The sequence below is a fragment of the Rhinoraja longicauda genome, chromosome 23 (genome assembly GCF_053455715.1).
Source record: "Rhinoraja longicauda isolate Sanriku21f chromosome 23, sRhiLon1.1, whole genome shotgun sequence".
NCBI lineage: Eukaryota > Metazoa > Chordata > Chondrichthyes > Rajiformes > Arhynchobatidae > Rhinoraja > Rhinoraja longicauda.
The window spans coordinates 37104076-37117497 of NC_135975.1; the positions used below are offsets into that span (position 1 = coordinate 37104076).

The 13422-nt window shown below is 56.1% G+C and overlaps 2 protein-coding genes across 2 annotated transcripts in view; one reads left to right on the forward strand and one right to left on the reverse strand.

Moving 5' to 3' along the window:
- washc4 (WASH complex subunit 4) overlaps positions 1 to 849 on the reverse strand; it is a 74912-nt gene extending 74063 nt beyond the window's left edge. Inside the window, exon 1 of the mRNA XM_078420061.1 lies at positions 683 to 849. The gene's annotated coding sequence lies outside the window, so the exon portion shown is untranslated. The remainder of the gene's footprint in view (positions 1 to 682) is intronic.
- A 1119-nt stretch (positions 850 to 1968) lies between these two features.
- Positions 1969 to 13422, forward strand: part of LOC144605022 (mitochondrial 10-formyltetrahydrofolate dehydrogenase-like) — a 125199-nt gene continuing 113745 nt past the window's right edge. The window contains exons 1-2 of the mRNA XM_078420063.1: positions 1969 to 2088; positions 6328 to 6472. Coding sequence (XP_078276189.1) covers positions 2041 to 2088; positions 6328 to 6472 — 193 coding nt within the window. The 5' untranslated portion in view covers positions 1969 to 2040. The remainder of the gene's footprint in view (positions 2089 to 6327; positions 6473 to 13422) is intronic.

Consider the following 13422-nt stretch of genomic DNA (forward strand, 5'->3'; position numbering starts at 1 on the left):
GCCCTGGCTGGGATATATGAATCATCATTAGATACGGGAGAGGTGACGGTAGACTAGAGGATGGCAAATGTTGTGCCTCTTTTTAAGAAGGGCTGCAAGGAAAAGTCTGGGAACTAAAGACCATTGAGCCTAACATCTGTGGTAAGCAAGTTACTGGAGAGGATTCTGAGGGATAAGATATATGCAATTGGATACACAGGCTGATTAAATATATCACATGGGTGATCGTGTCTCAAGAATCCGATGGAGTTTTCTGAGGAAGTAACTAAAAAGGTTGAGGGCAAAGCTGTAGACGTTGTCTATATGGATCTCAGCAAGGCATTTGATAAGGTTCTGCATGGTCAGCTACTCTGGAAGGTTAGATCGCATGGGATCCAAGGAGAGATAGCTGAATGGATAAAGAATTGGCTTAATGGAAGGAAGCAGAGGTTATCGGATTCTCACGAGGAGGTGCCAGTGCTGCCCTCGCAGCTGCAGCTTGCCTGCAGTCCGTTGTCTTTTGTGTTTTTTGTTTTTGTCTTAATTGTAGTTTAAATATGATGTAGTGTTTGCGGTTGTGTGCTATGTGGGATGTGGGGGGGGGGGGTGGGAACTGTAAAAGTGTCTCCCCCGAACTGAGACGCGACCTTTGTTTTCTGCATCGTGTCTCCGTTCCCGCTGCGGCCTACCATCGGTCACGCACCTGGAGCTGGCGGGCTCTGGCTGGGACCACCTGGGCTCTGGTTCGCGGCCCGGACTCACTACCTGCGGCGCTGGCTGCCTTCGGAGGCTGGGGGAGCGGCTGCGACCGTCTCCTGAGGTTTCGGCACGGGTCACCTGGACGTCGGAAGCCCGCAGGCCCCTGGGTGGGGGCCGACATCGGGAGCTCCGGCAGCGGCAGTGGCAGCGTCTTCGCCCGCCCCGAATCGCGGGGCTTGGGTCGGCCCGCCGCGGACCTTTCACCGTCCGGCGCGGCGCTTCAATGTCGGGAGCCTCGACCGCCCCGATATGGCAACTCCAACAGCCTGACCGCGGGAGAAGACGGCAGGGGAAGAGAAAAAGACATTCTGGCCTTCCATCACAGTGAGGAGGTGACTGGAAGAGACTCACTGTGATGGATGTTTCTTTTGTTTGGTGTTGGTTTATGATTGTATGTGTTATTGCATTTTTATTGCTTATTTTTATTGGTCTAATTGTTGAACTGCGGGTAATTCTTCATTTCACTGCACATTTATGAGTATGTGACAAATCTATTGACTATTGATTGAAATTGACTATTGGTGGAAGGTTGCTCCTTGGACTGGAGGTCTGTGACTAGTGGTGCATCTCAGGGATCGGTGCTGGGCCCTTTATTGTTTGCAGTTTATATCAATAATTTAGATATGAATGTACAAGGCATGATTAGCAAGTTTGCAGTTGAGATAAAGTGGGAGGCATCACACTGTTAAAACTTTTGTATTTAATATATTTGTATTTATTTGTTTTGCATTTATTGCATATATGTTTTTACGCACCGTCAGGATTGCTATTTTTTAATTTCGTTGTACTCGTTGCAACGACAATAAATGAATATTATTATTATAGCGTTGATGGTTATCAAAAATTGCTGCAGGATCTTAATCAGTTGGGCAAGGGGTTAATAGAGCTTAATTCAGAGAAGTGTGCGGTGTTGAATTTTGGGAAGTCAAACCAGGGCAAGACCTACACAGTGAATGGTGGGGCTCTGGAGAGTGTTGTAGAGCAGAGGGATCTCGGAGTTCAAAAGTTTCACATGTCTTTTATTGACACGTGTACCAATTAAAAGGTACAGTGATATTCGAATATGACATAGTTCCTTGAAAGTGGTGTCACAAGGAGATAGGGCGGTCAAGAAGGCTTCCAGCACATTGGCCTTCATCCACCAGAGTATTGGGATGTTGGGAGGTCATATTACACTTGTGCAAGACATTGGCGACCGATTGCAGCGGCGGGTGGTCGGGGCCGCGCACGGCGGCGGGCGGGGCCGCGCACGGTGGGCAGGGGCGCGCTCAGTCGCTGCGCTGCCGGGGCTGGGAAGCAGACATGCTGCGGGCGGCGGCGCTCACCGTCCGGAGACTCTCCACCGCGGCGGTGAGACTCAGCGACACTCCCCGGGCACCGACACACCGGCCCCGGGCACCGGCCCCGCGCAGTCTCCCCACTGGCTGCCCGGCTCCGTGTCCCCCTCTCCAGCCGTGTCACGTCCCGGCCCCGCGCCCTCCACATACCCCCCCACCCTCCCTCCGCACCCTCCCTCCCCATACCCCCCCACCCTCCCTCCCCATACCCCCCCCACCCTCCCTCCCCATACCCCCCCACCCTCCCTCCCCATACCCCCCCACCCTCCCTCCGCACCCTCCCTCCGCATACCCCCCCACCCTCCCTCCCCATACCCCCCCACCCTCCCTCCCCATACCCCCCCACCCTCCCTCCCCATACCCCCCCCACCCTCCCTCCCCATACCCCCCCACCCTCCCTCCCCATACCCCCCCCACCCTCCCTCCCCATACCCCCCCACCCTCCCTCCCCATACCCCCCCACCCTCCCTCCCCATACCCCCCCACCCTCCCTCCCCATACCCCCCCACCCTCCCTCCACATACCCCCCCACCCTCCCTCCACAAACCCCCCCACCCTCCCTCCACAAACCCCCCCATCCTCCCTCCACATACCCCCCCACCACATACCCCCCACCCTCCCTCCACATACCCCCCCACCCTCCCTCCACATACCCCCCCACCCTCCCTCCACATACCCCCCCACCCTCCCTCCCCATACCCCCCCATACCCCCCCACCCTCCCTCCACAAACCCCCCCATCCTCCCTCCACATACCCCCCCTCCACATACCCCCCCACCCTCCCTCCGCATACCCCCCACCCTCCCTCCGCATATCCCCCCCACCCTCCCTCCCCATACCCCCCCACCCTCCCTCCACAAACCCCCCCATCCTCCCTCCACATACCCCCCCTCCGCATACCCCCCCTCCGCATACCCCCCCACCCTCCCTCCCCATACCCCCCCACCCTCCCTCCACAAACCCCCCCATCCTCCCTCCACATACCCCCCCTCCACATACCCCCCCTCCACATACCCCCCCACCCTCCCTCCGCATACCCCCCCCACCCTCCCTCCGCATACCCCCCCACCCTCCCTCCGCATACCCCCCCACCCTCCCTCCGCATACCCCCCCACCCTCCCTCCGCATACCCCCCACCCTCCCTCCGCATACCCCCCCACCCTCCCTCCCCATATCCCCCCACCCTCCCTCCCCATACCCCCCACCCTCCCTCCCCATACCCCCCCACCCTCCCTCCGCATACCCCCCCACCCTCCCTCCCCATACCCTCCCACGACATACCCTCCCTCCCCACCCTCCCTCCACATACCCTCCCTCCACATACCCTCCCTCCACATACCCTCCCTCCCCATACCCTCCCTCCCCATACCCTCCCTCGACATACCCTCCCTCCCCACCCTCCCTCCACATACCCTCCCTCCCTCCACATACCCTCCCTCCACATACCCTCCCTCCCGCCACAAACCCTCCCCACCCTCCCTCCACAAACCCTCCCCACCCTCCCTCCACAAACCCTCCCCCCACATACCCTCCCCCCCACATACCCTCCCCCCCACATACCCTCCCCCCCACATACCCTCCCCCCCACATACCCTCCCCCCCACATACCCTCCCCCCCACATACCCTCCCCCCCACATACCCTCCCTCCCACATACCCTCCCTCCCACATACCCTCCCTCCCACATACCCTCCCCCCCACATACCCTCCCCCCCACTCTCTCCCCGTCCTCCTCCACATCCTCCTCCACATATCCTCACACCCAGTCTCCTCCCCCCCCATCGCCGCTGCTCAGTGGACACGTTGCACCATACTCGGCGGTGGCCGCGGGAGCCGGGCCAGCTCACAGCAGACCCGCCCCCCCCACACACACACAGCGACCCCTCTCTCCCCCCGGTTAGCCGGCTCTGCCTCTGCACCGGGCAGTCTCCGTCCACCCTGGACAACCCCACTTCACACACCCCCCCCCCCCACTCCCCCACCTCCACCCCCCCCCCCCCACCTCCACCCCCCCACCTCCACCCCCCCCCCCACCTCCACCCCCCCCCCCACTCCCCCACCTCCACCCCCCCCACCTCCACCCCCCCCCCCCACTCCCCCACCTCCACCCCCCCCCCCCACTCCCCCACCTCCACCCCCCCCCCCCACTCCCCCACCTCCACCCCCCCCACCTCCACCCCCCCCCCCACTCCCCCACCTCCACCCCCCCCCCCCACTCCCCCACCTCCACCCCCCCCCCCACTCCCCCACCTCCACCCCCCCCCCCACTCCCCCACCTCCACCCCCCCCCCCACTCCCCACCTCACCCCCCCCCACTCCCCCACCTCCACCCCCCCCCACTCCCCCACCTCCACCTCCACCCCCCCCCCCCCCACTCCCCCACCTCCACCCCCCCCCCACTCCCCCACCTCCACCCCCCCCACTCCCCCACCTCCACCCCCCCCCACTCCCCCACCTCCACCCCCCCCCACTCCCCACCTCCACCCCCCCCCCCCACTCCCCCACCTCCACCCCCCCCCCACTCCCCCACCTCCACCCCCCCCCCCCACTCCCCCACCTCCACCCCCCCCCCCACTCCCCCACCTCCACCCCCCCCCCCACTCCCCCACCTCCACCCCCCCCCCCACTCCCCCACCTCCACCCCCCCCCCACTCCCCCACCTCCACCCCCCCCACTCCCCCACCTCCACCCCCCCCCCACCTCCACCCCCCCCACTCCCCCACCTCCACCCCCACTCCCCCACCCCGCCCCCCCCACTCCCCCACCTCCACCCCCCCCCCCCACTCCCCCACCTCCACCCCACTCCCCCACCTCCACCCCCCCCCACTCCCCCACCTCCACCCCCCCCCCACTCCCCCACCTCCACCCCCCCCCCCCACTCCCCCACCTCCACCCCCACTCCCCCACCTCCACCCCCCCCCCACTCCCCACCTCCACCCCCCTCCCCCACCTCCACCCTCCCCCACCTCCACCCCCCCACTCCCCCACCTCCACCCCCCCCCACTCCCCCACCTCCACCCCCCCCCCCCCACTCCCCCACCTCCACCCCCCCCCCCCACTCCCCCACCTCCACACCCCCCCCCCCCACCTCCACACCCACCCCCCCCCACCTCCACCCCCCCCACCTCCACCCCCCCCACCTCCACCCCCCCCCCACCTCCACCCCCCCCCCACCTCCACCCCCCCCCCCCACCTCCACCCCCCCCCCCTCCACCCCCCCCCCCCACCTCCACCACCCCCCCCCCCACCTCCACACACCCCCACCTCCACACCCCCCCACCCCCACCTCCACACCCCCCCACCCCCACCTCCACACCCCCCCACCCCCACCTCCACACCCCCCCACCCCCACCTCCACCCCCCCCCACCCCCACCTCCACCCCCCCCCACCCCCACCTCCACCCCCCCCCACCCCCACCTCCACCACCACCCCCCCCCCCCACCTCCACCCCCCCCACCTCCACCCCCCCCACCTCCACCCCCCCCCACCTCCACCCCCCCCCCCACCTCCACCCCCACCTCCACCCCCCCCCACCTCCACCCCCCCCCACCTCCACCCCCCCCCCCACCTCCACCCACCCCCCCCACCTCCACCCCCACCCCCACCTCCACCCCCCCCCCCCCACCTCCACCCCCCCCCCCACCTCCACCCCCCCCCCCCACCTCCACCCCCCCCCCCACACCTCCACCCCCCCCCCACACCTCCACCCCCCCCCCCACCTCCACCCCCCCCCCCACCTCCACCCCCCCCCCCACCTCCACCCCCCCACCTCCACCCCCCCCCCCACCTCCACCCCCCCCCCCCCACCTCCACCCCCCCCCCCACCTCCACCCCCCCCCCACCTCCACCCCCCCCCCCACCTCCACCCCCCCCCCCACCTCCACCCCCCCCCCCCACCTCCACCCCCCCCCCCCACCTCCACCCCCCCCCCCACCTCCACCCCCCCCCCCACCTCCACCCCCCCCCCACCTCACCCCACTCGCCCCCCTCCCGCTCGCCCTTGCCCCCCCACCGCTCGTCCCTTCCCTCCCACCGCTCGCCCCTTCCCTCCCACCGCTCGCCCCTTCCCTGCTCGCTTCCTCCCCCCCGCTCGCTCCCCCCCCCCCGCTCGCTCCCCCCCCCTCGCTCCCCATGCCACTCCTTCCCCCCCCCCCTCGCTCCCCCAACTCGCTTGCTTCCCCCCCACTCACTCACTTCCCCCCCACCCCCTGCTGTGGGGCAGTGTTTTGAATTGGATTTGTTTGTTTTGCAGACCCTTTACCAGAATAAGCTAAAAGTAGCGTTGATCGGCCAGAGTTTGTTTGGGCAGGAGGTTTACAGTGGTCTGCGGAAGAAAGGGCATGAAGTCGTCGGTGTGTTCACAGTCCCCGACCGGGATGGGAAAGCCGACCCTTTGGGTGAGTATGTGTTAGTGTGTGTGTTGGCTTGCTTCACTGTTTGAGGGCAATCTTTGTATAGGAAGGAACTACAGAAGCTGGTTTACAGTAAAGATAGACATAATGCTGGAGTCAGACAGTATCTCTGGAGAGAAGAAAATGGGTGACGTTTCGGGTCGAGACCCTTCTTCGAGGCACCCATTCCTGCTCTCCAGAGATGCTGCCTGTCCTGTTGATTTACACCGGTATTTTGTGGCTACTTTTATTAGGATCTGTGAGCGTTGTATTCGATGCTAAAGTGTCTTCAATACAAAAATTGTAAATTGTCCGGAGTGTGTAGGATAGCGTTAGTGTGCTGGGTGATCGCTGGTCACCCTGCACATGGGAGGTTGGTGAGCAAAATTAGAGCACATGGTATTGGGGGGATATCATGGATAGAGAATTGGTTGGCAGACGGGAAGCTAAGAGTAGGAATAAATGGGTCCTTTTCAGAATGTCAGGCAGTGGCGAGTGGAGTGCCGCAAGGCTCAGTGTTGGGGCCGCAACTATATCTATATACTAAAACTCTCGTTTGTTATCTTGTTTGTGACTGAGCTTCAGCCAAAACGGTACACGATAGCGCCACAATTTTAGGCCCACCTTACTCACCATTGTCACTTTAGTGATAATGCAAGTAGTTTTATTGAAATCGGTCTTATATTTTTAAAGTAATTTACATTTTAAAGTTTAAAAGGAGGGGAGGAGGGAGGAAGGGGGGAGACGGGAGGGGGGGGGGGGGTTGAGGGGAGTGGGGGAGGACAGGGTGCTGCACCAATGCAGGAGAGGTTTGGGCCCAACTTGGTCTAGTACAATATATATTTATGATTTGGATGATGGAGTTAGAAGTAACACTAGTAAGTTTGCAGATGCACAAAGCTGGGTGGCAGTGTGAGCTGGGTGGCAGTGTGAGCTGGGTGGCAGTGTGAACTGCGAAGAGGATGTTAGGAGGTTGCAGGGTGACCTGGACAGGGTGAGTGAGTGGGCAGATGCAGTATAATAATGTAGATAAATGTGAGGTTATCCACTTTGGTGGCAAAAACAAGGAGGCAGATTATCCCAATAGGTGCAGGAGGAGTCAGATTGTGTCAGATTAGGTAAAGGGGAAGTGCAATGAGACCTGTGTGGAAGGTAACTTTGGGGAAACCATTTTGTGGCCCCTTTGGAGGACATTTTGTGCTGGGAAGTTCGAAACCTTAGCAGCCTGCGAGAAAGCACCTGCACTCACTCCTTAATCCCTCTGCTCTACAACACTCCCCAGAGCCCTTCCATTCACTGTGTAGGCCATGCCCATGTCAGGCTCCCCAATATGCAACTCCTCACATTTCTCTGTGTTAAATTCCATCAACCATTCCTCGGCCCACCTGCCCAACCGATTATGATCCTGCTGCAATTTTTGACAAACATCTTCACTGTCTGCAATACCACCCATTTGTGTGTCATTTATAAACCACTCAGGTTGCCGCTTGGCCTCTGACACCCCACAGAAAACAATCCAAGGTTGCCCAGATATTCCTTATTGCTAATACTATCTAATTCAGGAGATGTTGCAGTTCCTTGTGTCCACATCCTGATGAACCTCTTTTACATTAATGGACGGCTCAATTCTAATCATGTATTGTCTTTCTGCTGACTGGTTAGCACGCAACAAAAGCTTCTCACTGTACCTCGGTACACGTGACAATAAACTAAACTTAACTATCCCCTCCAAGGCCTCTACATTCTTCCTGCAATGCAGTGACCAGAACTGTAAAGAATATTCCAAATGTAGCCTAACCAAAATTTTAAACAGCTGCAGCATGGCAGGCCAATGTTTATCCTCCGTGCCCTGACTGATGAAAGCCACACTCCAAAGACAACAGGTTTGTAGGTTAATTGGCTTTGGAAAAATTGTAAATTGTCCATACTATGTGTAGGAGTGTTAGTGTGCGGGGATCGCTGGTCGGCACGGACTCATTGGGTCAAAGGGCCTGTTCCCCGGCTGTATCTCAAAACGAAACTAAACGTCATATGCTGCCTTCACCACTCTGTCAACCAGTGCTGCCTTCACCACTCTGTCAACCAGTGCTGCCTTCACCACTCTGTCAACCAGTGCTGCCTTCACCACTCTGTCAACCAGTGCTGCCTTCACCACTCTGTCAACCAGTGCTGCCACTTTCAGGGAGCCTTGTGTCTGTATCCATATTCCTCTATGTGCAGGAATCTCAGGCCTCATTCATTGTGTATGTCTTGCCCTGGTTTAACATCCTTGTGCATCATTTTGCATTTGTCTGAGTTAAACTCCATCTGCCACTCCTTTGCCCACGTTCTCAGTTAGTCCTGTTGTAATCTGAGACAACCTTCTTCCCTGACCATTACCACTTCCAATTTTGGAGTCGTCCACTGTATCAGCAAAGTATCTCTGACATTGCCGTAATTGTGTTATCTTGCTTTATTCAATATTAAGATGTTACAAAACATGTCATTTTGGGTTTACATAGTTTTGTTTTATTCCTGTAGGCAGCATGATCAAAATCACCAAATTAAAATGAAGATAGACACAAAATGCTGGAGTAATTCAACGGGTCAGGCAGCATCTCTGGAGAAAAGGAATAGGTGACGTTTTGGGTCGAGACGCTGAGTTTATTTTAAATGAAAAGGTCTAAAGAGGGTAGAAGGCCATCCGGGGAGTCCAAGAGGAATCGACCCGAAACATCACCTATTCCTTTTCTCCAGAGATGCTGACTGACCTGCTGAGTTACTCCAGCATTTTGTGTGTCTTTCTTTGGTATAAAGCCAGCACCTGCAGTTCTTTCCAACACAGATTACTTTGTTGAATGGATACAGTGGAGTTGTTCCTTGTCAGTCTTGCTTTGTGAATTAATTATTTAGGGATGAGACTTAGATGAGGAATTGCAATGACTGAAGTTAACTAAGTTGAAGAAGTGGTTTTGGCATGGCATGATCCAGTACAGGGGAGCTGGCCACTCATCCTGTGGTTGGGGGAGAGGAGCGGTGCTGTCCAGGGACTCTGACAGTCCTTTCAGGTGAGGCCTTCACTTGCACTCCAACCCCATCTACTATATCTGCTGTTCAAGGTGTGGACTCCTGTATATTGGCGAGACCAAGCGCAGACTGGGTGATTGTTTCACTGAACACCTCCACTCAGTCCATTTTGTCCTACATGATCTCCTGGTTGCTAAACATTTTAACACCCCCTCCCACTGACCTTTCTGTCCTGGGCCTCCCCCACTGTCAGAGTGAGGCCAAACGCAAATTGGAGGAACAGCATCTCATATTTCGCTTGGGCAGCTTACAACCCAGTGGTATGAATTTGATTTCTCTAAGTTCAAGTAACCCTTGCAACCCCTCTTTGTCTCTCCCCCACCCTAGTCAGCGTACTAGTTTCACTGTCGTCCTGTTGAGTTTCACTGTTTATAACTCGTTATCACCTCGCCCTCTGCCAACAATGAATCATTGTGGACTTCACCGTTCCTTGATCATTGTTACTTTTGTATATGTTTCATTCATTTGTTCTATCTCTCAATGTCACAGTCTTTATCTCTCGTTTCCCTCTCCCCTGACTCTCAGACTGATGAAGGGTCTCGACCCGAAACGTCACATTATGTTATTCGAAGGCAGACACAAAATGCTGGAGTAACTTTCAGATGAACCTTTTTCAGACTGGTTCAGAATGGAGAACAGACTGTGGGACAGAAGCAGAAACAGGCTCTTCAACCAACCATGTCCATGCCATGTCTATGCCAAATATAAAGTACCTCTTTTAGTTTAGTTTAGCATTGAAGCGCGAAAAGAGGCCCTTCAGCCCACCGAGCATGCCGACCAACGATCTCCGTATGTGCAAGATACATCTTCTGGATGCACTGGGCCGCATCCTCAGTGATGTGACCTGGGGTCATCGGGTGTTTCAGGTCTCACAACATCAGACACCCTCGCCCAGGCGGCCCAGCCGGGGTTGATCAGGTCCCGACTTGCGTCCCAGCAGCAACTGCCCACGGATCAGCCCTCTTAATCCAAAGCCATCTAGTGGCTTTCTCTGCGGCTTTGCGGATTGAATGGCCCTCTTCTTTGCCAGCCCCGTAATGCCCAACTGGTTGAGGACTTTGCAGAGTGAGTGTCCTGCAAAGCTTCCACAGCCCACCTCTATGGGTTCATAAGCATGTCTTCCAGCCTCAGTCCTGGCACATCTCCACCAGCTCCTGGTACTTTGCGCGTTATCCTACACACTAGGGACAATTTACGATTTTATTCCTAAGCCAATTACCCTATAAACCTGCACGTCTTTGGAGTGTGGGAGGAAACTGTGGCACCTGGGGAAAACCCACGTGGTCACAGGGAGAACGTACAAGCTCCACACAGACAGCAGCCATAGTCGGGATCCAACCCGAGTCTCTGGCGCTGTGAGGAAGCAGCTCTGCCCGCTGCGCCACCGTGCCCTTTTCAACACTTTGCAGCCTTCTGTGATTTGGCAATTCAATGCATCATCAGCTATCTATTAAATGTTGTGAGTATCTGCCTCCACCTGGAGTTTGTATGTTCTCCCATGACCGCGTGGGTTTTTCATTCGGGTGCTCTGATTCCCTCCCACACTCCAAAGACGTGTTTTTAGGTTAATTGGCCTCTAAAATTGCCCTACTGCAGTATTCTGATGAAAGTGGGATTACACAGAATAGTGTGAACGGGTCGACGTGGGCTCGCTGGGCCTGTTTCTATGCTTTACCTCTAAATCTCTTTTTAAATCTTACCACCTCACCACCACCAGTTCCTGATTTCAGTTACTCTCTGAGTGGGAAAAAAAAAATCCTCCTTGGATCCCCCTCTGCCTCTTACCCTTTGGTTTTAGAAAGCTCTACTATGGGGGGAAGTTTCTTCCCATCTACCTGTGCCCCATGTAATTTTGTACATCTCTTATCCTCTGTCCAAGTCCTTCCTATAATGTGGTGATCAGAACTGTACAGGATACTCCAGCTATGGTCCAACTAATGCTTTGTTAAGGAAGGAACTGCAAATGCTGGTTCTGCAGAGTCTGAAGAAGGGTCTCGACCATTCCTTCTCTCCAGAGATGCTGTCTGTCCCGCTGAGTAACTCCAGCATTTTGTGTCTACCTAACGTTTTGTAAAGTTGTATTATAGCCTCCTTGCTCTTATTTTGTATGCTCAGAGTAGTTTCGTTTATTATTGCCACGTGCACTGCGGTACAGAGAAAAAGTTTTGTTTGCATGCTATCCAGTCAAATAAAATACTATGCACGCTTACAATCAAGCTGTCCAAAATGCTCAGATAAAGGGTACTATATTTAATGCAAGATATATAACATTAAAGTCTGATGAAGTCCGATTAAAGATAGTTCAAAGGTCTCCTTTGAGGTAGATGGGAGGTCAGTTGCCTGATATCAGCTCGGAAGAAACTGTCCTTGAGTAGACTGCCCTCGATGGGCCGAATGGTCTAATTCTGCTTCTATCACTTAAGAGAGGAGAAGAGGGAGTGGCCGGGGTACGACTCGTCCTTGATTCTGCTGCTGGCCTTGCCGAGGCAGCGTGAGGTGTAGATGGAGTCAATGGAAGGAAGGTTGGTTTGTATGATGGTCTGGGCTGCTGGTCTTGCCGACGCAGCGTGAGGTGTAGATGGAGTCAATGGAAGGGAGGTTGGTTTGTGTGATGGTCTGGGCTGCGCCCACAACTCTGCAATTCCTTGCAGCCTTGGACAGAGCTGTTCCCAAACCAGGCTGTGATGCATTGCGCTAAAATGCTTTTTACAGCTAACCTGGTAAGTATCCTGCAGTTAACATGCCGGTTCTCAACCTGACATGTTTGTCTCCACACATGCTGCCTGACCCACTGAGTTCTTGTAACAGATGATATTTTGCCCCAGATTCTTGCCTCTGCTGTCTTTTATGTCACCACTGTCCTGTTTACCATCTTCACCACTTTGTTTACCCTTCGCTGCCTTCAGGGATCCTTGGTCTTGTGCTCCGAGAATCCTTTGTTTCGCAACAGTCCCTTGGGGTCTGTGTACATTCCAGTCCTCTCCAAATGAATTGCTACATGTTTCCATCTACGGTTGCTCTGCCTTCTTGCCAATTCATTCATATTGTGTTGAAACCTATGCCTTCTCAAATTCAACAACCGCAGTTGAGTTTAGTTTATTGTCAGGTGTACAGAGATACAGTGAAAAGCTTTTGTCGCGTGCTAACCAGTCAGCGGAAAGACAATACATGATCACAATGTACAGATAGAGGGAATAACATGTGTACAGTGTACAGATAGAGGGAATAACATGAATAACATTTAGTGTAAGATGAAGTCCAATCAAAGATAATCCGAGGATCTTCAATGAGGCAGATTGTAGCTCAAGACTGCTTTTAGTTGTTGATGGCATGGTTCGGTTGCCTGATAAAAGCTGGGAAGAATTTAGTTTAGTTTAGAGATACAGCACAGAAACGGGCCCTTTCGGTCCACTGGGTCCGCGCCGACCAGCGATCCCCGCACATTAACACAATCCTATACCCACTAGGGACAATTTTTACATTTACCAAATCAATTAACCTACAAACCTGTACGTCTTTGGAGTGTGGGAGGAAACCGAAGATCTCGGAGAAAACCCGCGCAGGTCACGGGAAGAACATACAAACTCCATACAGACAGCACCCGTAGTTGGGATTGAACCCAGGTCTCCGGCGCTGCATTCGCTGCAAGGCAGCAACTCTACCACCACGCCACTGTGCCGCCCTAAATTTGTGTGTTATCTGTGAACTTACTAATTTTACATCTCGGACATTCACTTCCAAATCGTTAATTGGTATTGGTTTATTATTGTCCTGTCTACTGAAATACAATGGAAAGCTTTGTTGTGTGCTATATAGTCACGTCATGGTATACAGGAGTACAATCAAGCCCTATGCAGGCAGTTTCCTCTCCCCGACTATCAGTCTGAAGA